Source organism: Microtus oregoni, unplaced genomic scaffold, assembly GCF_018167655.1.
Source record: "Microtus oregoni isolate MIOR12 unplaced genomic scaffold, Mior012 000007F_ref0000211, whole genome shotgun sequence".
In the NCBI taxonomy this organism is placed as follows: Eukaryota; Metazoa; Chordata; class Mammalia; order Rodentia; family Cricetidae; genus Microtus; species Microtus oregoni.
Genome location: NW_024543066.1, coordinates 20,952,075 through 20,978,764, shown reverse-complemented (window position 1 = coordinate 20,978,764; position 26,690 = coordinate 20,952,075). Strand labels below are relative to the sequence as shown.

The 26,690-nt window shown below is 41.5% G+C and overlaps 2 protein-coding genes across 3 annotated transcripts in view; one reads left to right on the top strand and one right to left on the bottom strand.

Moving 5' to 3' along the window:
• Nucleotides 1-426: 426 nt before the first annotated feature.
• Txndc9 (thioredoxin domain containing 9) lies at nucleotides 427-11,688 on the bottom strand. Its single transcript, XM_041656306.1, has 5 exons — nucleotides 11,497-11,688; nucleotides 9,688-9,896; nucleotides 8,399-8,517; nucleotides 3,651-3,905; nucleotides 427-1,408 (listed from the first exon to the last, which is right to left on the bottom strand). The coding sequence occupies exons 2-5, from the start codon at nucleotides 9,874-9,876 to the stop codon at nucleotides 1,291-1,293; spliced, it is 681 nt and encodes a 226-aa protein (XP_041512240.1). The 5' UTR covers nucleotides 9,877-9,896; nucleotides 11,497-11,688; the 3' UTR covers nucleotides 427-1,290.
• An 815-nt stretch (nucleotides 11,689-12,503) lies between these two features.
• The window catches only part of Eif5b (eukaryotic translation initiation factor 5B), a 56,634-nt gene continuing 42,447 nt past the window's right edge, over nucleotides 12,504-26,690 (top strand). Inside the window, exon 1 of one of the 2 annotated variants that reach the window (XM_041655538.1) lies at nucleotides 12,504-12,726. In XM_041655538.1, coding sequence (XP_041511472.1) covers nucleotides 12,692-12,726 — 35 coding nt within the window. In that variant the 5' untranslated portion in view covers nucleotides 12,504-12,691. The remainder of the gene's footprint in view (nucleotides 12,727-26,690) is intronic. The other variant, XM_041655537.1, reaches the window with a different exon arrangement.

The following is a 26,690-nucleotide window of genomic DNA, read 5'->3' as shown; positions in this document are numbered from 1 at the left end:
TACTGTATTACATGTTCCATGACAATTTGTATTTACTGTATTACGTGTTACATGACAATTTGTATTTATTGCATTGTGTGTTACATGACAATTTGTATTTACTATATTGTGTTACACGATAATTTGTATTTACTGTATTATGTGTGTACTCCACGACAATTTGTATTTACTGTATTGTGTTACCTTACAATTTGTATCTACTGTATTATGTGTGTACTCCACGACAATTTGTATTTACTGTATTGTGTTACCTTAAAATTTGTATCTACTGTATTATGTGTGTGTGCTCCATGACAATTTGTATTTACTGTATTATGTGTTACCTGACAATTTGTATTTACTGTATTATGTGTTACCTGATAATTTGTATCTACTGTATTAGGTGTGTGTGCTCCATGACAATTTGTATTTATTGTATTATGTGTGTTACCTGACAATTTGTATTTACTATATTATGTGTGTTACACGATAATTTGTATTTACTGCATTACGTGTGTTACATGACAATTTGTATCTACTGTATTATGTGTGTGTGAGCGCTCCATGACAATTTGCAGGAACTGTTTCTCTCCTTCCAAGTGGGTCCTGGGAATTGAACTCAGGTCCTCAAGTTTTGTGGCAAGTGCCTCCCTACACTGAGCCATCTCATTAGATGGCGCCACACTATTCTAAAACTGTTGTACCAGCAGCCATTGGAGTTCCATATGCGGCCACTCAGAAACTGTTTCTTAACTATTTCTTAATGCATGTCTCAGCACGTAAGCAATGTGGATCCTTTAAGTCAGGCAATGAGCTGCTGACCTGACTGTCCCGCTGCTCTCAGCAGTCACCATGCTGCACCCTGAATACACGGGCAAGTCTTTAATAGTTCCTGAAACACATTCCATTAAGCGAGGACTCACTGACAGGTATTTGTGGGACACCAGGAAATGCTCCCACACCATTTGTATAGACAGCACTCATTAAGTCCTTAAGAGTTGCTGAATTTCTATTGCTAACTCCGCAGATTAAAAACACAAGTGTGAGTGGTATAAAGATAGAAGAATTACGTTATGATAAAAACAATCACAAAAATAGAGAATCCAGACCCTTTCCAGGTAATTTAAGATATCTGTTTCTCTCAAGCTACACACGATGGCCACAGACAAATAGTAATGGTGTCCTTCCATGTGGTGAAGCAGTGTAAACTCTGGGATACGAGGACCAGATGGTCAATGGGCCGAAATCAAGGACTTCAGAAAGACACTTAACTCTGACGTAAACAAAGAGATGCTTTACAAATACAGCAGTCTAGTCATCATCAGAATCAGAATCGTATTTCTTTCCTCGGATAGTTTTCTTTTCCAGCTTTGTGAAGTTTGTCCCAAATTTCTTTTGGCTCTGAAATGGTGGCTCCATTAAATTTCCACTAAAAGTGAAACAAAGTTTAAGAGCATTTTATTTTTTATGATTTAATACACTTGGGATGCTAGAATGTAAAAAGCATTAATACTAACAGTTAATAGTGTCACACCTTACCTAACTGTATTAGATCAACGTTTGAGCCTCTTGTTTATCATAATCATTATCATAAACATTTTTGGGCTAATGGAGATGGGGCCCTGGCTCTCTGCACGCTAGGCATTAATGTTCCGAAGCAGACACAACACAGCTGTGCTTGAGCTCTTGCTGTGACTTTTCCTGGGCAGCACCCCAGTGTTTACATTTCTACACACATTAGCAAACTCACTCACAGAATGCACTATTGTCAGCCCGGGATTGGCACAAAACTTAGAAAAATAAAACACAAATTTTTTTAAAAAACTTTTCAATAATGCTAGGGAAATAAATGATAAGGCAGTTTTGTGTATGTGTCCTGGCATCCAGATGTTAGTTTTGGAACATCATTTGCTAGGCAGGAACTGTGGCACATGCCTATAATTCCAGTTGCCAGGAGGCTGAGCTAGGACTATGCATTTGAGGACCATTTAGACTATACAGTGAGAACCTGTCCTAAACAAACAGTAAATAAAGTAATCAATAAATGAAAAAGGAGAAAAAAACTATCATTTGCACTGAAAGGAAGCACAACTTCTTAGAAACACAGCTAATTTTACAGACAGAATACAACATAAGCTTTCCTAAAGCATCTTGCTTGGGCCACAAGGGTCAAAGGATAATGAAGCTTTATCGACTATAACCTGCAGAATAAAATCATTTGCAGCCCAGGCTAATCACTAAATGGACAAGGAAATAAACACAAGTGATACAAAAGTTCCTCATAAATCATCACCTGGCATGATAGTGTCCAAACCAATGCTGGACCACTACCATCAGATGATGCACTGAGAATGAAGGCACCCACACCCTCCTGCAGCAAACAGCCCTGACCTGAGATCTGAGTCTGAGATGCACACATAGGTCCGAGCTGGGGAACACTGAGAAATTAACTAGCTTATACTTTTTAAAAACAATTACTATAGAAATTGTTACAGAAGCTAAATGCAATAACTAAACGTGACACAATTTTCAGACAAGGAAAACGATACAAGGATGGTGGTACATTCGAGTAGGTTCTATAAACTATATCACTGCTATTTTATTAACTGCACTGGAAGTATACAAGAAAATGTACTTATTCTTAGGAAAAACACATTTAGAAATAAAGAAGTATACTCAAATGGTTCTGAAAACAATGTTATGTATCTGGCATATACATTTAAAATGTGGGAATATGGTAGATTATGCAAGACTTCCTTTTGCTAGTTTGCAACATAACTAAAATTCAAAATCAAGTTGGGCATGGTGGATCCCACCTGTAATCCCAGCACTTGGGAGGCTGAGGCAGGAGGATTAACATTACTGGACTGTAGAGTAAGACCTTGTCTTAAAACACAAAAACCTAAAGAAAAAGCTAGATATAATTTCAAAATATAGTGTTCTGTTGAACAAATGTTAATGTATGCTCATGTTAACAAAAGCAAAAATGGACTTCTACAGTACAGGGATAATTCATCCATGTTTAGTGGAGACTCAGAGAAGTGAGGGGAAGTGGGGGAGACACTGTACGTGTGACATATGAACGCCTACAGTAAAAGCCTATTCAGGGCTAGGGATTGCTGTTGTGTGTGGTGCGGCACAGCTAGTACATGTAAGGTCCTGGCTGTCACTCAGTACTACAAGCATGAAATCACAAAAGCACAATGACCTTTTTGGCAGTTGTGTTTGACATTTTAATTTTATCACAAAGAATCACTTAAGTCAGCTATAAATTGTGGAGTTAAGGCTTAGGGTATAACTTAGTGACAGAAGACTTGTCTAGCATGTATAAGTCTCTGAGTTGATTCTCTAAACATCGTAAAAAACAACCCTCCTGCACACACCCAAAGGCAATCTATTCGGGAATGTCACTTTGGGTTTCCAAAATTAGTTTCAATGACATTTCTTACGTTGAAAACGTCTAGGCTGCCTTCAAGGCTCAGTTTTTATCTGTAAATTTGGTTTTGCTATAAGTTCACATTACTCTATGCTTTAAGAAATGGGCTTTTCCTAAGCTGAATACAACAGGATTTAATTTCATAAAACATAAAATAAATAAATAAACAAATAAAAAAATCTAAAAAAAAAATGACCAACTATCTATTTTTTGGTTCATCTTTGCTAAAGGTTACCTGTAATTGATAACGTCAGAACAACCAAGTCTCCACTCTAAAGTTTCCGTGGTGAAGTCATCTGTGTTTCCTAGGTCAGTGAATCCGACAACATAATCTTGTGTCTTGCCATCTCTCAGGAGAGCTAGTGTGGGGATGACTTTGATCCGCAGTCTCTCACAGAGGAATGGCGCTTTTTCCACATTCAGCTTCAAAAACTTGGTTTCAAGATGTTTTTTGGCCAGTGTTGCCAAATGTCTGTCTAGTATTTTACACCTGTAAGACAAGAGCAGACAGGCGAACGCTAAAGGAAGCATTACTGTGCAGCGCATTTTATATGTTTTTTTTTGAATCTCAATTTTATGAGTTGCCATACTTAGGATAAAAAAAAGGTTCCCTTATACATGAATGTTTCCTGGTGTCTTCATAAGGATGAAGGGGGATAGACTGAAGCTGACAGAACTCATAAAAGGCAAAAATTCAGCCGGTGCCACATCTGGAATTTACGATTAAAAACTGGAGTAAAAAAGCCGGGCGATGGTGGCGCACGCCTTTAATCCCAGCACTCAGGAGGCAGAGGCAGGCGGATCTCTGTGAGTTCAAGACCAGCCTGGTCTGCAGAGCTAGTTCCAGGATAGGCTCCAAAGCCACAGAGAAACCCTGTCTCGAAAAAAAAAAAAAAAAAAGAAAAAACTAAAAACTGGAGTCACCAGAGCTGGGCAGCGGCAGCACATACCTTTAATCCAGCACTCAGGAATCAAAGGCAGGCTGATCTTTGAGCTGGAGGCCAGCCTGGTCTACAGTGAATTTTAGGACAGAACCAGGGCTACACAGAGAAACACTGTCGTGAAAAACTAAAATCCAAAAATGGAAACAAAACAACAACAATGAAAAAAACCAAAAACTAGAGCCACCAAGAACTCCCTGAAACACGTAACTCTGTCAGGGAAGCTTATCTATTAAAGGTTACCAGTGCTGTTTAAATATGGCTAGTGTGACCCTTAAGAAATGAATGGTATCAGTGTGACTCCACCCCCAAATCCCCAGTGCTAAAGAATGAACCCAATAAACTGCACTTTCAGCTCTGTCGTGATTTTTATTAAACCATCTGCTGAAAAGGAAGTGACATTTTCTTTATATTAAAATCTATTTTAAACAAACCAAGCTCCTAGTTTCAAAAGAAACAGACTGCCAATCTTTTTGGCTCTTAAGCACAGGTGTTCATTATAACTGAGTTTTACTTACTTATTATTTTGTTTTCCGAGACAGGGTTTCTCTGTCCTGTTCTTCTCAGTCCTGGCTGTACTGGAACTCACTCCATAGACCAGGCTGGCCTCGAATCATATTCGCTGGCCTCTGCCTCCCAAGTGCTGGGATTAAGGGCGAGCACCACCACAGCCAGCTAAGAGTTGATTACTTTTAAAACATAGAGGCAAGTCAAAGTTCTCGCATATAATGGGGAAGTACACAGGTGATTCTTGAGTACCCGCTGTTGCTCCAGAACTAGTCTAGGCTCAGGAAGTTTCTTATAACCTTGATGCCCAATCTTGTTACTGGCTGGGTCTTTTCTCCCAGGTAGTTCAATAAGATTTCAGAGCTAAGACAGGGTGATGGTGACACACACCTTTAATCCCAGGAATTGGGAGGTAAACGAAGGCAGATCTCTGAGTTCCAGGACAGCTAGGACTACATAGAGACCCTGTCTTGAAAAACCAAAAGAGCAAACAAAGCAAGGTTTTAGAAATAAATGGTAAGGTAACAAATATCGGGTTTTAAATGATGCTCTAAACAAATAAATCTGTATGTAAGAAATCTGTAACATAAATCTACACCATATTTTAACTCGAGAAGGAACCTAATTTAATTCAGTCTATGCACACCATTTGTTCACTAACATATTTTGCTGTTGTTCTAAGATCTTACTATGTAGCCCAGGCTGACCTCAAAATTGTAATCCTACCTGCAGTCTCAAAAGCAATGAAATTACAGCTGTAGACCACCATGCCTGGGACCAACCCATGTTGTGGAATATTAATTTAAGATGAACTACACTTGTTTATGCTGTGGAACGTTTGTTTAATGATGCAAAGATGTGTTGCATTCTTTTACGTTACATGTTTGAAGCTATTACTATATTTGTCTAAAACACCTGTGAAGCTGTTACGGTGCCTTGTCTAAAAACCTGCACAGCCAATAGCTAGGCAGGAGAGAGAAATAGGTGGGGCTGGCAGTCTGAGGAAATAAATAGAAGAACATCAGAGGAGGAAGAAGCAAAAGAAATCAAAAGGTAAGAGCAAGAAAAGAGGCCAGCCGGCAAGGAGTGAGAGCAAGAAAAGAAGAGGCCAGCCGACAAGGAGTGAGAGCAAGAAAAGAGGCCAGCCGGCAAGGAGTGAGAGCAAGAAAAGAAGAGGCCAGCCGGCAAGGAGTGAGAGCAAGAAAAGAGGCCAGCCGGCAAGGAGTGAGAGCAAGAAAAGAAGAGGCCAGCCGGCAAGGAGTGAGAGCAAGAAAAGAGGCCAGCCGGCAAGGAGTGAGAGCGAAAGATCACACAAGAAGAGGAAAAAGCCCAGAGGCAAAAGGTAGAAGGGACAATTTTTAAAAAGCTGGCTAGAAATAAGCCAAGCTAGGGCTGTGCATTTATAAGAAACAAGCCTCCATGTCATGATTTGAAAGCTTGGTGGTGAGCCTGCAGAAGAGTAAATAAGTCAAGAATAAAAACAACCAACAACATTTTAGCCTACCAACATGGGTCCGAATGTCCATTGTATGGCCTGAGAAGGTTGGAAAAAAAAGGAAGAAAAAAAGACACTGCTCCTTTCAGAGGCCCCGCTCTGCTGTTCAGCTGTCAGCGTTAAATAGAAATGCAAGCTAAGAGCCAGGTTGAGGTGGTACGTGCCTTTAATCCCAGCACTCGGAGGCAGAGGCAGGCCCATCTCTCCATCTCTGTGAGTTCAAGGCTAGCCTGGTCTACAAGAGCTAGTTTCAGGACAGGCTCCCAAGCTACAGAGAAACTTTGTCTCAAAAAGTTCAAAAAAAAAATAAATAAATAAATAAAAAAGCAAGCTAAGTAAGAACCGCTTGTGGCAGCAGCACAGGTACCGGCTTCCTATAGATAGGAGGTAAATGTAGTACCTGGTCAGACACTTCTGACCAGGCCACACTAGAGGTGGGCAGAATCAGCCAGGAGAGTCTCACAGAGGACCCAGGTGTAGCTTAGCAGTTTAAAATTTGCTCGTGTGGATTCCTCGGCAGTCCTGTCCAGACACAGAAGAAGCAAGATGTGACTACGCTGCTGAAAAAGGTACTGAGCCATGTGGCTAACACAGATAAGAATAATGGGCTAATGTAAGTTATGAGAGTAAATAAGAAGCCTGAGCTAATGGGCCAATCAGTTTATGATTAATGTAAAAAAAAAAAATTTGCTCATGTGGTCAAAAAAGCCTAAAAGATACACAGAAGAAGAGGTCCAGATGGAAAAAAAAAAACTCTGAACATATTCCAATGTGTTGTACAATGTGTGCAGGCAGGAAAGAAAAGGGGTATGGACAGTTATAGAAAGAAATAGTTTAAAAGTCAAGTAAAGTCTTTAAAGAGACAGTAAAAGTAAAATAAAAGAAAAAGCAGGGGCTGGAGAGGTGACTCAGTGGTTAAGAGCACTGGTTGCTCATCCAGAGGACCAGGGTTCAATTCCCAGCATCCACATGGGCGTTCACAACTGTTTGTATCTCCAGTTTCAGAGAATCTGGTACCCACACACAGACATACAGGCAGTCAAAACACCAATGCACATAAAATAAAAACAAATCATTAAAAAAGTTTTTTAAAAAAGGAAATAAGCCACAAAAGATGGGAAATACACAGTATAATATTGTGCTGATTTTGAATATTTTGATTGTTGATGGGTAAGAGACAGCTGCTGGTAAACACGGAATTGTGAGCAGGATTGCACCAAGCTAGATACTTTAGGGTTATCTTTTTTTTTTTTTTTTTTTTTTTTTTTTGGTTTTTCGAGACAGGGTTTCTCTGTGGTTTTGGAGCCTGTCCTGGAACTAGCTCTTGTAGACCAGGTTGGTCTCGAACTCACAGAGATCCGCCTGCCTCTGCCTCCCGAGTGCTGGGATTAAAGGCTGCGCCACCACCGCCCGGCTCTTTAGGGTTATCTTTATTTATTTTGGGGGGTTATCTTAACTTTCAAATGGAAATCAGGGTTATCTTTATTTATTTTGGGGGGTTATCTTAACTTTCAAATGGAAATCAAAAATGTTTTAGACAAGAGTTTTTTTTTTTTTTTAACTTTATTTTATGTGCATTGGTGTGAAGGTGTCAGATCCCCTGCAACTGGATCTTCAGACAGTTGTGAGCTGCCATGTGGGTGCTGGGAATTGAACCCGGGTCCTCTGGAAGAGCAGTCAGTGCTCTTAACCGCTGAGCCATCTCTCCAGCCCCTAGACAAGAGTTTTTGTTTTTGTTCCCACAGGAGATAAGCCTGGCAGTTCCATCTATGGTTCCAAGGAAAGGCTTGGTCAAGTCACTCACTATCTCCTTATCAAGGGGACAGAGCGGGTGGATAAACACTGATCACGAAATCTGTTGCCCTCCAATTCCCAGTGAACACAGCACAGTGAAAAAACAACCAAATTATTATTTTGGTAAGAATTGTAAGAATCTACTTTAAGACATATTTAGAGTTACACAGTGGAAAAATATTTGAGGAACAATAAACCATTCTCATAGGAATACTGACTTCCAAGGGTGGGGGGAAGCAAAGTTACCTGAATGTGGTGTCTCTGTAGAAATGGCAAACCACTTTTTCACTCTCCTTGACTTCTTGAAAAAAGTCTCTCTCGCTGGCAACTTCTCTGTACTCCCCATGACCTTTAGAAAGCCATTCCTAATTTCAAGAGAAGCACACCATCCAGCTGAAATGTCTTTTGGTGACACTCGGGATTTTAAGTGTCTCAATCACTGTATTATTTTGTAAAGAAACCAATTCTATCCTATAGCGAAAAGACAAACCAAACAAACCACCCCATGAAATAAAACCTATCAGTTTGGGGGGACAGTGTGGTTACTACAGCTCAGAAGCTTAGAAACCCACCTGTCTGCTTCTGATAATCTCAAACAGGCAAGGCTTTCTAGACTAGCCATCAGTGAGCAGAGTCCTCAGAAGGAAAAGTATTCTACTCATGTGGTGTCCAGAACCAAGGAAAACCTGACATGTAATTCAGCTCACAAGCCAAGGCACTGGAGCCAAGCCTGAGAATGCTCAGCCCCTTCCACTTTTCCTGCGGCAGAAAGCTTGTTACCTCAACTATACGCTCACTATGCCTTTCAGCCAGATAGTTTAAAAGAAAGAAAAAAGAAACAAGGCAAAAGTTTCAATGCCCTTCCCATCATTTACTGAACTAGAATTTTAGTGACCTTTCTGAGCCTTTGAGTTAACAAGACAGAACCGGGTGTGGGGACACAGGCCTTCAGTTCCAGTGCTTCTGGAGCCAGAAGCAGGTCAATTGTGGCTGCACAGGGAGATCCTGCCTCCTAACCCCAGCCAATTTAATAAAAATGCACACATGCTTTAAAAACCTCTTCTCAGGGCTGGAGAGATGGCTCAGAGGTTAAGAGCATTGCCTGCTCTTCCAAAGGTCCTGAGTTCAATTCCCAGCAACCACATGGTGGCTCACGACCATCTGTAATGGGGTCTGGTGCCCTCTTCTGGCCTGCAGGCATACACACATAGACAGAATATTGTATACGTAATAAATAAATAAATATTTTTTAAAAAACCTCTTCTCACACGGAACTATTGTATGTCTTTAGTTTTGATATATGCACCCTAAGCTCGGTCTGAGAAAAGTTTTAATCTCTCTTCTACATTTCAGCTTCTCAATTAAATGCTACATCTCGCCTAAGTCTTCCCTTTTGTTTGATTCCTGGGAAAATATCTAAGTGACAGAGAAGTTTGAATTCAGAACATCCTGAAAGTGAGGAAGGTCACATGACTGCACACGTAGTCAGGAGCATAGTGCTAAGGTGATTTCAGAGAGTAGGCGGGAGAGGTTACTTGTTTCTGCTGTTGGGCCTTCCTGAGTGCCGCCAGTCTCTTCTCTTTGAGGAGTTCGAGCTCATCTTCACCGATCTGATCCAGCTTCTGAATTTCTGAGTCCAAGTGACTTTCCACGAGCTTAGCAGCCTGGAGGAACTGGTTCTCTAGGACTTCTGAGAACATGTCGATGGATCCATTACCTTCCATTCTTCTAAGCAGTCTTGGTGCTGGGAGGGTCACAAAGAAACAAGCATTAAATTTATACTTTTGGTTTTTTTGTTTTGTTTTGTTTTTTTTTTTTTTTAAAGACATGGTCTTGGTTACAGGGCTCGAGACCTTAACACAGCAGATGCCATGTTAGAGATAGCATTTTGACTTTAGAACCTTGCAGGTAGGCCCCAACACCTGCTAAAACAGGAGCAAAGATCTAGGCCATCAAAAACATGGTCTATAGTTCCAGGATTGTCCCTGATGGTACTAACTTGCTTTATGGCTTCTAGAAAAGCCATTTATTAATGGACACTGCCATAAAGAGTTTCATTTCTATACCCTCTCAGAGATGTCCTAACAAAGACAGCTTTACCTGTGCTTAATCTCCCCTCTACACTTAACTCAGGATTCAAATTCAGGGCACAGAACGGTGCTGCACAAATGGGCAGGTCTCCTTGCTTTATTTAAGCAATCGAGATAATCCCCACTCCCCCCAGCCACAGGGCATCCTGATCTTGCCAATCTCTCCCTAAGTCCTCCTTCTCAGGCGAGTCTTGATTGTGTCAAGTTGACAGCTAAAACCAAACACTTCCCAAACGAAGTTAGCCTGGGCATGGTGGTTCATGACGATAATCTCAGTTCTCAAAGGCAGAAGCCTAAGCATCAGAGATTTGAGATCATCCTTGGATACACAAAGAGCAACAGAGGCCAGCCTGGGCTACATAAATCCTAAACAACCCTCTAAACCCCAACTGTCAACGACTCATAAGTACTATATATGATTGAAAAGAAGCTGTATTGCTATGATTCCCTACTCCCGGAAGAGAAATGTGAGATTAAGACTCTCCACTCGGGTCGGGTGGTGTCAGTGCACGCTTTTAATCCCAGCACTCGGCAGGAAGAGGCTGGCGGATCTCTGTAAATTCGGGGCCAGCATGTTTTACGGAGCGAGTTCCAGGACAGGCTCCAAAGCTACAGAGAAACCATGTCACGAAAACCATAAACAACACCACCAACAACAAAGACTGCATTCGGGGCTAAATGAGGGGATCCGAGACAAGCTCATCAGAATCTGACGTTATTTGGGCATAGCATTCGCTTACTCCTGTGGCTTTTTACAGGATGCCTTCACATTTAAATTCGGAGCCTCATGAGAACACAGGCCACAAGAGCTGTGCTAGGTTAGGCCATGGTAGTCACTGCCTTTAGATGTGGGGGCGGGGAGGGGGAGTAAGGAAATAGCTTAGTGGGCCCCCTAACTTTCTATTTATTGAACCAACTCGAATATTCTTACAGATGAACTGAAAGGCTGATACCTATTTAACTAACCTACCAACTGCTGATCGAAATGCTAATCCCTGTACCTGTCGGAAGATTCTTTGCCACTCTCTGCGCTCCAGGGACAGGCGGAGGAATTCCGGGGGAAGCGATTTCGCACTACCTGGGGCGTGCGCCACAGCCTCAGCAGCCTCTCGGTCAAGGCTGTCCCAGCTACGCCCTCCTCACCACCCCCACCCCCCGGCCGCGCCCGACCCGGCCGGACGTGTAGCCCTGATCTGTCCGTCCTTCAACAACGGAACGCGGTGGCAGGATCTGTCACAGCATCCTCTGCCGTACCTGGCCTATTGGTGGTGCCGACGAAGAGAGGACGCTGCAGATCAAGAACACCGATCGGGTTCACGCAGGATTCAGCCTCGCAGCAGTTGTTAAGGGCGGCGAAGGTTCTGTCCACTCTTCCTTTCCATTGGCTAAAGTCCTCTCGCGAGACAATGTGAGAGATCCGCGGAAGGGGCGGCGAGGGGGTGACGAAAGCCTCGGAGAGTGCGTCTCTTCTCCGCCACCCAAGATTCCGACCCTATACTTGTGGGCTGATGACCGGAGGGATGGGCGCTAAGGACGCTGGGAATTGTAGTTTTTCTTGTGCACAGGCTGTGCGTCAGCCCTGGCTGTGCTACATCGAAATGAGCCTGATGTTGTTCCTGTCCGTGGGGCTTTAAGTTTAGTCTTTTCTAAAGTTGAAGTATAACTTATAGTGCACTATTATTAATCGGTAGCTCGCACTAATAACATCGCCCCCAAACATTTTCGCCATTCCAGAATCTTCCCTCCTGACTTCCTTAAACACACGGATATTTAGAACTTGCTCATATGAAGATTCATATTAGGGGATTAGTCTCTGTACCCGTGTGTCTTTTCTCCCTAATAAATGTTCACAGTGTTACTGTTATACATGACTGTTCCTGAGGGGGATGGATCCATTCATTATTTTGTTCTGGGTGTATGTCCCTGGGGAACTCCGGAGGGCTCATTATTGGCTCCTTGTGGTCCCGTAATGAATGAATTTCCTGCAGCTGAGGAGATGTAGACATGAGGGAATTTTCAGCACCACTCCTGGGTCGAACGCCAGCCCCCGGGAGGGTGCTGACGTGAGAAACGAAAAGCCTCATTGTGGTCCTCTAGGTTCTAGAATCCGGGAGCGGCCGGGCGCCGGTGTGCGGCAGTCCCTTGCGGCTAGGGGGCGCTCGGGTTCCCACCTGGCCGGCGGGTCAACTGAAGACGCTCTAGCCGAAGCGCCGCTCTCGATGAGCCGCGCCCTGCGTCCCCACGCCGAGGCGGCGGGGCGATGCGCTTGCGTACTGAGGGCTTACACCATATGTGCCCTGTCCCAGTGCGCGGGTCTGTGGAGAGCCGGGTGCGAGAGGCGGCGGCGCGAGGTGGACGGAGCCGAGCGGGCATTGGCGTCAGCGGGGAGACAGTGGGTGTGTGAGACACCGAACCGAGAGGCCGGGTCCGCCGACGCCGCTGACAAGCGATGGGGAAGAAACAGAAAAATAAGAGCGAAGACAGGTAGACAGCGGGGCTCGGGCCGGGGGTCCGCCGGGAGTCGCGCGGGGCCCGGGGCCCTGAGTGGGCGGCCTTCGGCGGGACGCGTCCCGCGGCTGGGGTTCGGGCCGTCGCCCGCGTCTCCGGGGCTGCGGGGCTCGGCAGTCGTTTGAGCCGTCCGGGCGGTGAAGGGCCGGGGCTCGGGCGCTGCTGCCCCAGGCCTACGGCCCAGCTGGGTGCGAGCCGGGCCCTCGGAGCTCGGCTAGGGCGGCCCGGGAGCTGCTCTCGCTCCCGCCGGCCCTGTGACCGCCTCCCGGAGCTGCCCGGAACTCCGGAGTTGCCGAGAGGGAGCCCAGCGGCTCACTCCTCTTGTAGGCCAACTTGGAAACTCTTCTGGGGTTATTTAAAGTGCCGGTTGCAGCGACTCCATGCTTTCTGGCTTTCCATCTTCCGCCCTGTCTTCTGGCTTGTTTCTTGACTTTCTAGCACTTCCCTTAAGAAAGGAGGAGGGGTAGAAACCAGTCGGGGTCGCTGCTTTCTAAAGACTTAAAAAAGCCTTTCCAGGGGAGGGAGTGTGTGTTTATGAGTTACTTAGGCGGAGATTTGGGGAGCAAGCCTGTGTGTTACGTTTGATTCCGTCTTTTCACCCTTTTCTGTTGAGTTTACTTTCTTGCAGTCAGCAACCATCTGTTTCTTTTCACCTTTACGCAGTAGCCGTTCAACTTACTTTAAAACCCCTGGGGGTTTTAAGTACTGAAAACAAAACCACGTCTGTGGCAGTTCATCGTCGTGGCTCACACAGGCTTGGTTTTGAAATGAAAATTATTAATGGTGAAGTTAGAATGTTAAGATTACCTCGCAGTTGGCTAGCTGACGAGCCGAATGAAAAGACGAGCTTTGTGTTTGGGTTGTAGGTCTGTCGGGAAACGTACCCTGGTTTGGAGGATAGGAGTTGGGTTCCTTGTGGCAGAGTTGGTGTTTGTGAAGAACGGGTTTTATTATAGATTTCTGTACCGGCGTTAAGATTGGCAGAGCAGAGAGGGAGCTGGAGAGCAGAGAAGCTGTCCTTCCTCTCGAATGTGGGTAGGCGCTTCTCAAAGGAGTTGCCAAAAAGTCACTGTTAATCAGATCAAGAGACTAGAAAAAAAAGTAGAATTCTCGGCGTAGTGGAACACAATTTCTGAATCTTTAATAGGCTTTTTGGATACATGAATTACTTTTTTTTTCCTAAGAAAAATTTTGAGTTCTGTCTGTTTTAAAGCCTCGCATATCCTTTACCTGTCTGCAAACGTTATCATCTTATGGCCAGTTCGATGGCTCCCACTTGTTGGATCCTCTGAACCAAACCTAAGAGGCCTTTTCTTTGTAAACCCATCAGGTGTAGCTGAAAGATAAACACTAGGGCTGGGGCACCACAGAAATGTAACAGAATACAGCCACAGCTCCGTCTGCACTAGTAACAGGAGCTGATTTCTCACCAATGTCCAGCAGGTTTTCTTTTTTTTAAGTTGTTAAACAGTGTCTCACATAGCTTAGTCTGGCCTCCAGCTCTGTGTGGCCACAGGCTACCTTGACCCTCCAGAGTCTCCTTCATTTCTTAAGCTCTGGAATTGCGGGCAGGGGCTATCTACTAGGACCAGTTCCTTTTTTCTTTTTCAAGAAAAAGTTGAGCCTAGCGTTGGCGCACAACTTTAATCCAAACACTCTGGAGGCAGAGGCAGGTGTATCTCTTTGAGTTCAAGGCCAACCTGGTCCACTGGAGTTAGTTCCAGGACAGGCTTCAAAAGCTACAGAGAAACCCTGTCTCGAAAAGACAAAACAAAAAAGATTTTTTTTCTCAGTTTGGTTCAGGATTTTGCAAGCTTGGATTTTAAAATACGTATTTATATCATTCAATTTCCAATTTTTACTTACTTTCCAGCCTCTTTAACAATGGAGAAAAGCCAGCAGGAGGGGAGAATGCTAATTTTTGTTTTATGGTTTTACAGAAGAGTGATTTCTTTTTCTTTTTTTAAATATTTATTTATTATTTATACAGTATTCTATCTGCTTGTATGCCTGCAGGCCAGAAGAGGGCACCAGACCTCATTACAGATGGTTGTGAGCCACCATGTGGTTGCTGGGAATTGAACTCAGGACCTTTGGAAGAGCAGGCAGTGCTCTTAACCGCTGAGCCATTTCTCCAGCCCCGGAAGAGTGATTTCTAAGAGATTTCCACAGGTGGTGTAAAGAGCCTGTTGTCAGATGACTAGTTTGTTAGTAACAAAGAGTGGAGCTGGATCTCCCTCCCCTTTCCAGGAACCCGCGCTTGACTTTTGGCTCATCTTGCAGGGAAATGATAGCAGTGTGGTTTGAAAACCTTCCTTTCTCCCGTTCCAGTGTGGAGTTTATTCTGCATGTCTACCGCTTTACCAAGGCTTAGCTTAGGTGCTTTTCAGCTTGTGCTGAGAAATCTGGTGCTTTGCTCTTAGGACTAGAATCACTCGGCTTTTAAAAGACTTATGTCTCACATGAGGTGTTAGGCTTGGGGAAGGGAGTTCCGCAGCTTGTGAGGTTGCTTTTTTCTTTCTGCCTATTTAAATCATACTTTCATTTTAAAAGGTTTTTTTAAAGGGACAGGAATGAAGACTAGGAAGAAAGTCTAAAAAGAAAATCTTCCATTTTGGGATTAATACTCTTTTATAAGGTAACCTCTATCTGGTCTTAGGTTTCTGTCATCACACCTGAGACTTCTCCCAGGGCCTGCTAAACCAGCCTGTTTCTGTCCAGGTAGAAGTAGGTGAGAAGGAGCAGCTGCTCACTTACTTGATTGCTCTTGTCCATGGCCTTGCTTAATTCCTATTTTAACTTTTTAGCCATTAGTATTGGGTTTCAATTAATCTTATTTATCTGATTATTACATGTGTGACATACGTTTTATTATATTAGCAGCCGAAATGGTAATTTATCTGTCTTTGAATTCTGGGATTCTGTTTGAGCTTGTATAATTCTAAGAATGAGCTTTCCTATAGGGTGTTTAGCTAGTCTCCTTGGTTCTTTTTCATTGACCGAGGAAATGTGGTGAGACAAAAGGTAGGATTCTATATTCACCAGTGAAACAGAAGATGAGGCAGCATTTCCATTTATTCCTATGACCGTCCCTGTCATCCAGTTTTCATGTAGATAGTGTATAGGATGGTGCATGCTTTAATGATAGCCTGATTTCTGTGTACAGTTCAGTGGATGATCTGTTACTGATGATATGCTAAGGGGAACAAGGATCCAGATTATCTGCTTTTTGTTTTTTAAACTATTAGTTCTTCACCCCCCTCCAATCTATTTAAAGGTAATAACTAAGTATTGTGTATCTTTCAGTTTAGAAGGAATCTTGTCTGTTTACCTTAATTAATGGAATCAAAACAACTTCTTCCCAAGTTCCCTAGTTACACCCCCTTCCCAAATACAAAGGGAAAGAAAAAAAATTTTTCTCATTTATCCGGAAATCAACTATCATGGAAGTCTGGGAAATCAGAATGTTATTTAGGAAATAGGCATTTGGGAGCCAGTGTGTTAAAAAGCCATCCTTTGCTTTTAACTACCAGTGTTGCTCTGTAATTAGAGACAGATTCCTTCCTTGTGGGTGTTCTGCCTATCCTATACAACACCTGACCTTAGATGATGCTTTAGTGCCAGGCATTCATCCAGCAAGGCATAATCAGGTTAACAGGATGTCTGTGATAGAAATTGTGATTTGTGGAGCTGGAGAAGATGGCTCAGTGGTTAAGAACACAGAGAAGCCGGGCGGTGGTGGTGCACACCTTTAATCCAGTACTCCAGGCCAGTCTTTGACTTGGAGGCCATCCTGGTGTACAGAGTGGGTTCCAGGACAGCCAGAGCTACACAGAGAAACAAAGAACAATGACAACAACAGAAAGAGGGGGTGGGAATAGTGTTCTGGCAGACAGCCTGAGTTCAGTTCCCAGCACCCTTGACAGGTGGCCTACACTCACTGCCTTAACTCCAGCTCCTGGGGGATTCGATCCTCTTTTGACCTGGGGCACTGCACCGCACTCCACTCAAGTGCATACTCCCCTCCCACCTACATAAAGCTAAAGTAGAAAATGTGAGCTGCTTAAGAAAATTGTTCCAGAAAGATCTGTGGTTGTGGGGCATTATTAGTACAAAGCCTTTCGTAAAAGAAGCTGAACATCTTTAAATGGTAAAAGTTTGAAATCCCAGGTACTTCAAAATCCAAAAAATTCTCAGTACCAGCATACCACAAGTAGAAAGTTCCATACTTGATCTCATGTCATGTGTTATAGTCGAAATGAAGGTGTGCCCAAAACAATGTATAACTTGCCTTCATACTGATATATATGAAACATATGTGAGTTTAGTGTTCAGATTTGTGTTGCATCTCCTTTTGTATGTATTCAGGTACTGTAAAACTTGAAATCTAAAATTTTTGGTTACTAGCCTTTGGATAAGGAGACATCCTGTAGTTCCCATAGTATGATAGAAATTGCATATATTTGAACCGTCTTTTTAAAAAAATAATTTATATTTGTTTAGATGGTAATAAAAAGGAAAACATGTGTAATGTAATAATTTTCATGACTTACCCTTTTAAAATTTTGTTTGCAATTTTATTTATGGGTGTATGAGTGAGAATGTGCACCATAGTGCATCCGATTTGCTAACGATGGAGTTACAGGTGCTTGTGAAGCTGCCTTACATTGATGCCAGGAATTGTGTCTGGTCCTCTGTAAGAGCAGCAAGCTCTTTAAACCCCAAGCTACCTCTCTAGCCTCTAAAGTGACCTGCAAATGACTTGTGCCTTGCAGCAGATAGGCTCTGTTAAGAGAGTACAGTAAAAATGTCTGGCATGGTGGCTCATGCCTTGAGTCCTAGCACTGAAGAGGAAGAGACAAGCTGATTTCTGTGATTCCAAGCCAGTCAGAACTACACAGTGAGACTCTGTCTAAAAAAACAAATAGTAAGCTGCAGTGACTCGTGCCTAAATCCTAGCACTGGGGAGGCAGAGGCAGGTGGATCTCTGTGAGTTCGAGGCCAGCCTGGTCTACAGAGCTAGTTCCAGGACAGCCAGGACTACACAGAGAAACCCTGTCTCGAAAAACAAAACAAAAATAAAAAACCAAGAATAGTAAATAAAAATAATTAAAAAAAAAAGGAGATGGGCTGTGGTGGCGCACACCTTTAATCTCAGCACTCAGGAGGCAGAGGCAGGTGGATCTTTGTGAGTTTGAGGCCAGCCTGGTCTACAAGAGCTAGTTCCAGGACAGGCTCCAAAGCTACAGAGAAACCCTGTCTCAAAAAACCAAAATAAAATAAAAAATAAAAAGGGATTATAGTTAAAAAAATATACTGGATTTTTATTAAGCAGTGTTTATTGAAATTATCACTTACGCTGTTTGCCTTAGTAGTTACCAGAGTATAATTTTAAGTAAAACACTCAATATAGAACCTATGGTGTAACTAGTTTGTGATCTGGGAGGAAGAGATAAGTGACTAAAAGAACTATCCTATCATCGGTTACCCCCTTTTGTTGTTTGGGGCTTGAGCCTAGGACCTGACCCATACCCATACCCTTAGCTCTATTTTCTTGATAATATCCTTTGTAACACTGAAGTTTCATGTGTTTGTCTTTTATGCATGTGGTAGTTTATGGTTTTTCTCTTTTTGGTATGCTGAATTAGTTTTGCAATTATGAGATAGAATAATCTTACTTGGTCATGGTTGGTAGAATTTGGTTGATGGAGCATTACTGATTGTCTTAGTAACTTTTCTATTGTTATGAAGAGGCACCGTGACCACGGTAACATATAAAAGGAAGCATTTGATCAGGGTCTTGCTTACAATTTTAGAGGATAAGTTGAGAGCATGGTGGCAGGCAGGCATTGTGCTATAGTAGCTGAGAGCTTACATGTTAAGGCAACTATAGGCAGAGAGAGAGAGAGACAGAGACAGACAAGGCCTGGTATGAAGCCTCAAAGTTCATTTCTAGTGATACACCTTCTCCTTCTCACAACAGTTCTGCCAACTAGGGACCAAGCATTCAAATTTATGAGCTCATGGGGGCCGTTATTTTTTTTCTTTTTTTTCCATGGGGGCCATTCTTACTCAAACCACCACACTGATGAACATATCTTTTACTTTTATATAGTTGTTTTAAGTCTCTCATTTGGTAAATAAAATTGGGTAAAAAATAATTTTGACATGTCTCTTTGGTTGTTATTGTTTGTTTTGAGACAGGATCTTGCTATGTAGGGCTAGGTATGTAGCTCAAGCTTGACTCTAATTTGCAGCATCTTCCTGCCTCAACTGTATCATCTGTATCATCACATGTAGCCGATAACGTGCAACTCTAGAGTCACTTAATATTGCTTGTGGTTGATGATACAAAGTCACGATTCCTTCTACATTTTGACCAGTAGTATGTTTACTGTGTAGTAATATGAGCGGCAGGACTGTGTTCCCGGCACCCGGCCGCCTGCATGGCTAACTTATGCCCTGAAATAATTACATGGAAACTGTATTCTTTTAAACATTGTCTGGCCCATTAGTTCCAGCCTCTTACTGGCTAGCTCTTACATATTGATCTAACCCATTTTTAATAATCTGTGTAGCCCATGAGATGGCTTACCAGGGAAGATCTTAACCTGCGTCTGTCTGGAGTGGGTAAATCATGGCGACTGTCTGACTCGGCTTTTTTTTGCCCCAGCATTTTGTTTTGTCTACTTCGCCTACCTAATTTTTTGTCCTATTAGAGCCAAGCAGTTTCTTTATTAATTAACCAATAAAAACAACAGATAAATAAAGACCCACCTCCATCATTACTGAATATGTAACTGTGGTCCTTTAAGACTGCAATGGAACAGAGTTCTTTTATCTCAAGGGCTTGTAGTGTGGTACCAGTGCTTGTTTGTCAATATCACTGGTATAAACTAGAGTCATACAAAAGTAGAGCTGTACAGTTCTGTACGTGTATGATATTGCATGATAAATGCAGGCTGCTGGCTTACGTATTTATGTATCATAGGTTTTACTACTTTAACACGTATTTCCCCATCCCTAGTCTAGACCACTTACTTTTATTAAGGTTGGATGTTACCTTCCTTAAAAGGTTTTTGTTAGGACTGAACTTAGATACAGGCATAGCCGGGCAGTGGTGGCACATGCCTTTAATCCCAGCACTTGGGAGGCAGAGGCAGGCGGATCTCTGTGAGTTTGAAGACAGCCTGGTCTACAAGAGCTAGTTCCAGGACAGGCCACAAAGCTACAGAGAAACCCCATCTCAAAAAACAAAACAAATCAAAAAACCAAAAGCAAACAAACAAAAATACAGGCATATATAGATGAATTTTCTATTGTTCTCTTAGAACTTGTTTGCTCTCATGTAAATATAATTATGTTAAGTGAGCTCCTCTTTTAGAGTGTTAACACCAATGAAAGTTGTAAAATGAGTTATTAGGACTCCATTATCTCCTCAAGCTCTAGAAATTGAGTAAAATGTGTTAGTCCAGTGTTCTTGTTTCAGAAGGATTTATTCTCAGTGCTGGAGACTGAACCCTAGGCTTTACACTGGCTCGGCAAGTGTGCTACCACTGAGCTACATCCCTAGCTCTCAACTCACAGCTTTTCAAAAATGAAAATTTAGGGCTCGATTGTAAAAATTATTCAAGCGCATAGAAAAGTAGGGGGTGGTGTAATAAACTCCCTGTACAAGGTTTCATTCTTTAGCTCTGACTGAACTTGCACTCACAACAGTCTACCTATCTCAGCTTCACTAATGCTTTCCTATATAAGAGTACACTCACCCTGTCCGGTACAGTGATCACAGGTTCTCTAAATGCTAACATCATTCCATAGTCAGAATTCCAGTTCAGCTTGAGAATAGCTTTTCATTTTTGTTTGAACATGTAAATGAATTATGCTGTGTTCCTTTTGTAGCTTATAACTTTAAAAGTTACCTTAAAATTATAACCAGCTGACTAAAATTATTGCTGTTTTTTTATTGCATGAATCTTTTCTCTAGTTTTTTGAACTCAGAATTTTTTTAAAAGCTTGCTTACCTCAGCCTGTTATAGTGGGGGAGGGAAAGAAGCTCCCCAGTGTCGGTTGTGCTCTGCACTCCTTCTCTGTGCAGACCTGTAAGCTCACTAGTCAGAATGATGAAGAAACTGTGCAATCAGTTTTGTGGCTATGCTTGAGATGAAGTTCACTTAGCATAGAAGTATCAGTCTTAAATGTGTAGTTGGTAGCATTTAATATATCCCCAGGATTGTGTAATCATCTTCAGTGTAGATCCAAAACAGTCACCCTGAAAAGAGATCCTCTGCCCAATACACAAACATTCCCTCTTCTCTCCATTTATTTCTATCCTTTGCTTATGTATTCTGCATATTTCATATTTATGGAATCATATCTCATATTGTGACCTTTTGTATCTCAGTTTTTTTTAACTTGGTGTAGTATTTTGGGTGATCAAGGTTGTAGATTGCATCAGTGCCTCATTTATGGCTGAATAATATTCCATTGCTCTGTGTATATATGGATCCCATCCATTTGTGGGCATTCCTTTGGTAAATGTACGTGATGTTGATATGAACATTTGTCTATAGATGTTTGTCTGAACACCTGTTTTGTTTTCAGGTTGATTATGTATTTAGGCATGACCTGTACCATCATCAGCTACGTAAAGAACTCCAGTTTCTTATATATACTTGCCAACAGCTTTGTAGCCTCCCTCCCTCCCTCCCTCCCTCCCTCCCTCCCTCCCTCCCTCCTTCCCCTGCTTCCTCCTTTCTCTTTAAATAGCCAACTTAGTGGCTGTGTGTAGTGGTGGCAGTGGAGTTTGGTTAGTAAATTGTGGTTTTTATTTGCAACAGGGTATAGTTTAGGACTTAGGACCCCAGGTTCTCTTGCCTCAGCTTCCTGAATTCTGGGATTACAGGTGTTCATCACCATGCCCAGCTTCCACTGTGGATATGTTTCTCATTCTCTAGTTATATGTTCTTTTGACCCTTTTAAATCTTTGACTGCATGTCTCTGGGAGTGATTTGTCCAGTTCTCAATCGGCTATCTTTTTATTGTCAAATCGTAAGAATTCTTAATATAATTGGGATAATATAATCATGTGTGCTTGGTTTCATTTATACTCGTGTGTGTTGTCATTTACATTATCATATACAGTTAAGATAAAGAGAGTATCGCTGCTGGGATTGGTTATATTCTCCATGTTACACAGCATACCCTACCTATGCTAAACCACAGATCTGTTTTATATTTCTAAAATTTTGTTCTTTAAAGAATGTTGTATAAATGGAGCGGTGAATGGATGGGTTTAATATTTGGGTGGAGGGATTGTTTCTTTCAACTCATCCTTATTGTCTTGAAATCCATCTAACTTGTTGCACGTATCATAGTTTGTTTTATTTTATTGCTGACTAGTGTTTTATATATGTATTAATAAGCCATAGTTTGTTTAACCATTCACCTACTAAAGGACATATACATTATTTGCATTTTATACACACACACACACAACGGATGGACTTTTTTTCAGAGTGGCCATGGCATTCTGCCACCTGTGTCTAAACCTCCCAGTTCTATTTCTACCAGCATTGTTACCACTTTGGAAGTGTGGCATTCTGATTGGTGTACATGAGTTTAACTTTCATTTCCCAAATCAACTAATGTAGAGTGCCTTTAATTTGCCACCTGTATATCCTCTTAAATAGAATGTCCTTTTATATCTTTTATTTTACTTTCCAGTTGGATTATTTGGGTTTTTGCTATTGTTTTTGAGGGTTTCTGAAAAACATTCTAGAATTAGTTCTTTTTCAGATTATGTGCTTTGCAATCACCCCGCCCCACCCAAATCTGGAGCTCATGTTCTTCATCCCACTTTTATGATCTTTCCAACTACCAACTACAAAAGTTTTTAATTGCCGGGCGGTGGTGGTGCACGCCTTTAATCCCAGCACTCAGGAGGCAGAGCAGGCAGATCTCTGTGAGTTTGAGGCCAGCCTGGTCTAGAAGAGCTAATTCCAGGACAGGAACCAAAAAGCTACAGAGAAACCCTGTCTCGAAAATCCAAAAAAAAAAAAAAAAAGGTTTTGATTTTGTTTTTTCCCCTGTATTTTCCCCAGAGGTTCTGTATTTTAAATTTGCAGTGTGCTTACTCATACAAATCCTGAGACTGCAGTTCTTTTTGCACCAGCTCTTGTGTGGGGAAGGTTAGCCTCACTTTAAATGGCTTTGCACTTTGTACATAGAGGGTAGCTATACTTCTGTGGAGGCCACTTCTGTGGCTATTTTTGGTTTTTCTCTTCTCTTCCAGTGATCTGTGTTTTATCAGTATATCAGTGTAGTTTTGGTTATTTTAGCTACATTGTAAGCCCTGAAATTTGGTAGAATGATGCTTCCCACCTTATTTTCTTACAAATGAAAAAATTTTTCTTAGCTATTCTAAGTTGTTTGCCTTCACGTATAAATTTTATAGTTTACTCTACTGGCTGTGTCTTAAAAACTCTTGCTGGGGTTTTCATTAACCCTGTATGTAATTTTGGAGAGAATTTTCCTGTATTGTTGAGTCTTCAATCAATGAATATGATTTTTATTTATCTCTCTTCATATTTCTTTCATCATCATTTTTTAGTTTTTAACATACAAGTTGTGTGCACATTTTGCTAAATTTAACATTTTCATTTGCTTTGAAGTTGATATAAATGACATGGTGGCTTTCACCTCTTCAGGTGAGTTTTTAAAAGTTAACTTTGAGCTGGAGAGATGACTCAGGAGTTAAGAGTGTTTACTGTATAAACACCTATAGCTCCAGCTATAAGGGATCTAGTGCTCTCCTGGTCTCTGTTAGTACCTACATATATATGCACTACCTGCACACACGTGTATGTGTGTGCGCATACATCCACACAATTAAAAATAAAAATCTTAAGATAACTTTAGAATTAAAGAAAAGTTGGTAATGATAGTGCAGAATCTCTGTATATTGACTTTTTCCCATGTATTACTTACTTCTCTGTTGCTGTTGTTAAAACACCATGACCAAGGCAACTTAAAAAAGATCATTTAATTGGGCTTATGGTGTCAGAGGATTAGAGTCCATGACAGTGAAGCAAACTGATGGCAGTAGGAACAATTCAAAGCTCACAGGAGACAGAGAGAACTAATTTAAAATGCTGCAAGTCTTGTGAACTCTAAAAGCCTGCTCCCACTGACACCCCCCCCCCCCTCTGTAAGGCCTAATCTTTCCCAAACAGTTCCACTAACTGGGGACCAAGTATTCAAAGATGCCTATGGGGGCACATCTCATTAAAATCACCACAGCCTATTAGCATGGTGTACTTTTACAATTAAGAAACTACTGCGAATTAACTGTAATGCTGAATTTGCTTTGATTTCTTTTGATTTTACGGACTTTATTAAATTTGTACCACATGTTTTGTGGCAAATTTTCTTGAGGCTCATTCATCTATGATAGTTGAACAGATTTCAGTATCTTGTTGATGTTGGTAATTTGACCAAGCTAGTATTTGTCAGTTTCTACTCTGAAAAATCTTTCTTTTCTTTCCATATTTAGTCTGTGGAAGGAAGTCATTGTGCACGAACCACAGTATTAAGAGTGGACAATTATGTTCTTCCTCCTGGAATGTGAAGTTTTATGTAGCTTGTTTAACAAAGTTGTTTCTTACTCTTTTACCCATTTGTTTATTGCTTAGCATGAACTAGTGGCTATTATTTTACTTTTTTCATGTAAGTCAGATTTCTTTGCTGGTTTGTAGTCCTGGGGATCAAATCTCAGGTCTCACAGGTGTATGCTTTTGCAACCAATGAGCTATTCCACCAGCCCTTGACTTTTAATACTGTGCTTAATTTGTTGCTCCAGTTGAACTAATTTGCTGTTTTCATTGGTCGTTGGGGGCTCTTTGAGTTGTTCATATTTTTGGTGTCACATGCCCAGAATTCTGTGTGTTTATGTGTTGAATTTTGTCAGTTTTGTTTAGTCTATTTCTTACTTTCTGGTGCTCCAAGGTGCTTAGCTTAATTTTTTTTTTCTTTTTAAGATTTTATTTATTATGTATACAGTATTCTGTTTGCATGTGTGTCTGCAGGCCAGAAGAGGGCGCCAGATCCCATTATAGATGGTTGTGAGCCATCATGTGGTTGCTGGGAATTGAACTCAGGACCTCTGGAAGAGCAGACAGTGCTCTTAACTTCTGAGCCATCTCTCCAGCCTCCTATCTGTGTCTTTTTTAAAAAAAAATATTTATTTATTTATTATGTATACAATATTCTGTCTGTGTGTATGTCTGCAGACCAGAAGAGGGCACCAGACCTCATTACAGATGGTTGTGAGCCACCATGTGGTTTATGGGAATTGAACTCAGGACCTTTGGAAGAGCAGGCAATGCTCTTAACCACTGAGCCATCTCTCCAGCCCCTGTGTCTTATATCAGCCAGAGAATCAACCATTTTTGTGTTTTTGTCAGCAACTGTTACTCTTCAGTTACTTGCATTTTAGCCTTTGGAATAGGTGTAGAATGCCATCTCCTTGTTTTAATTAGATTTTTCCTTTATTGAGGTTTTTTTTTTTTTTTTTTTTTTTTTTGGTTTTTCGAGATAGGGTTTCTCTGTGGTTTTGGAGCCTGTCCTGGAACTAGCTCTTGTAGACCAGGCTGGTCTCGAACTTACAGAGATCCGCCTGCCTCTGCCTCCCGAGTGCTGGGATAAAAGGCGTGCGCCACCACCGCCCGGCTGAGCTCTTGTTTTTATTTACATCTTTTGCAGTGTTTCTTTTTGGCAGCATAATTTCTTATCTTTTGCCCATATTTAGTTGGGTGCTCTTAAGAGTTCTTTGTATATTTTAGATACAATTATTAACAACGTAGCATTTTGCAAATATTGTTCCCATTTGTGTTTTCAATTTTTAATAGTATCTTCTTCAGAAGTGTTTGATTTTAATAAAGTCTTGTTATTTTTCTTTCATGACTTACGCCTTTTGTGTTTTGTCTAAAATCTCGTTGCCAAGCCTCAGGGTCAACAAATTTTGTGTTTTGTGTTTAGGTAATGAATTCTCCAGCTTTGCTCGTCAGTATCTATTGACTGTTCTAAGGTGTATGGTGTTCCATGTATACATTGACTGAGTGTAGTAATGTCATATTATGATCTACTTAGAAGGCTGAGACAGAATCACAGGTTTGAGGCCAGCCTGAACTAGACACAGTAAATCCAAAGTTTTAAAAATACAAATAGGACTGAAGCTACATGGCATCATGTTCAATTCCTATTATATATTGAAAGAATGCTTTGGAAGTGTTCAGGGTAAGACTTAATCATATTGTACTTGATGGATATAGCTGTGTTTGAGTTTACTGAAAAATCAGAAGCTAAATTACTTCCTCTTTTTTTTTCTTTTAAGGAAAACAGTAGTTTGAGCTTGTGACGGGGTGGGGGGCAAGGTGTGCTTTGTAATTATGTGGCCTTCCTGCTTATCATATTTACGCTTCACTTCATAAAATGCTAGTAGTATTAAGAGAGAATGTCTAATATGTGTGGCATTTGGTTATCACAATGCTTGATGTTTGGTAAGCATTCAGAAACTATTAATCTTTTATTATTAGCCAGAAGAAGTCTTTTAGACTTGATACCATACAAAGGTAGTTATATGTACTATACTGTAGGAATATTTTTTGATGAATATTCTGGAATGATAGTGAAACAAAGAAAATCCCTCATGGTCTTTAGATGGGGCAAATATAGTTCATGTGAGGGCTGGCAATATTTTGCAGGTGAAGAGCCAACCATCAATCTTCCTTTTCTCTTAGTTTCCAGAAACTGTTGTAATGTGAAATATTGGCATAGGTTCCTTTAGGGCAACTCTTGGTTGCCCTGGGGCTATCCTTAGATTCTTATTATCTGACATGACCTGAACGTAGTCTTTTATATTTCCATACTGCTTTTTGTAT

Coding starts and splice junctions, on each gene's coding strand:
- Txndc9 (XM_041656306.1), bottom strand. CDS start 9,876: ATGGAAGGTAATGGATCCATCGACATGTTCTCAGAAGTCCTAGAGAAC. Junction 3,906..8,398: donor TACAGAGACACCACATTCAG/GTAACTTTGCTT, acceptor CTTGTCTTACAG/GTGTAAAATACTAGACAGAC. Junction 1,409..3,650: donor TCTGACGTTATCAATTACAG/GTAACCTTTAGC, acceptor TTTCACTTTTAG/TGGAAATTTAATGGAGCCAC.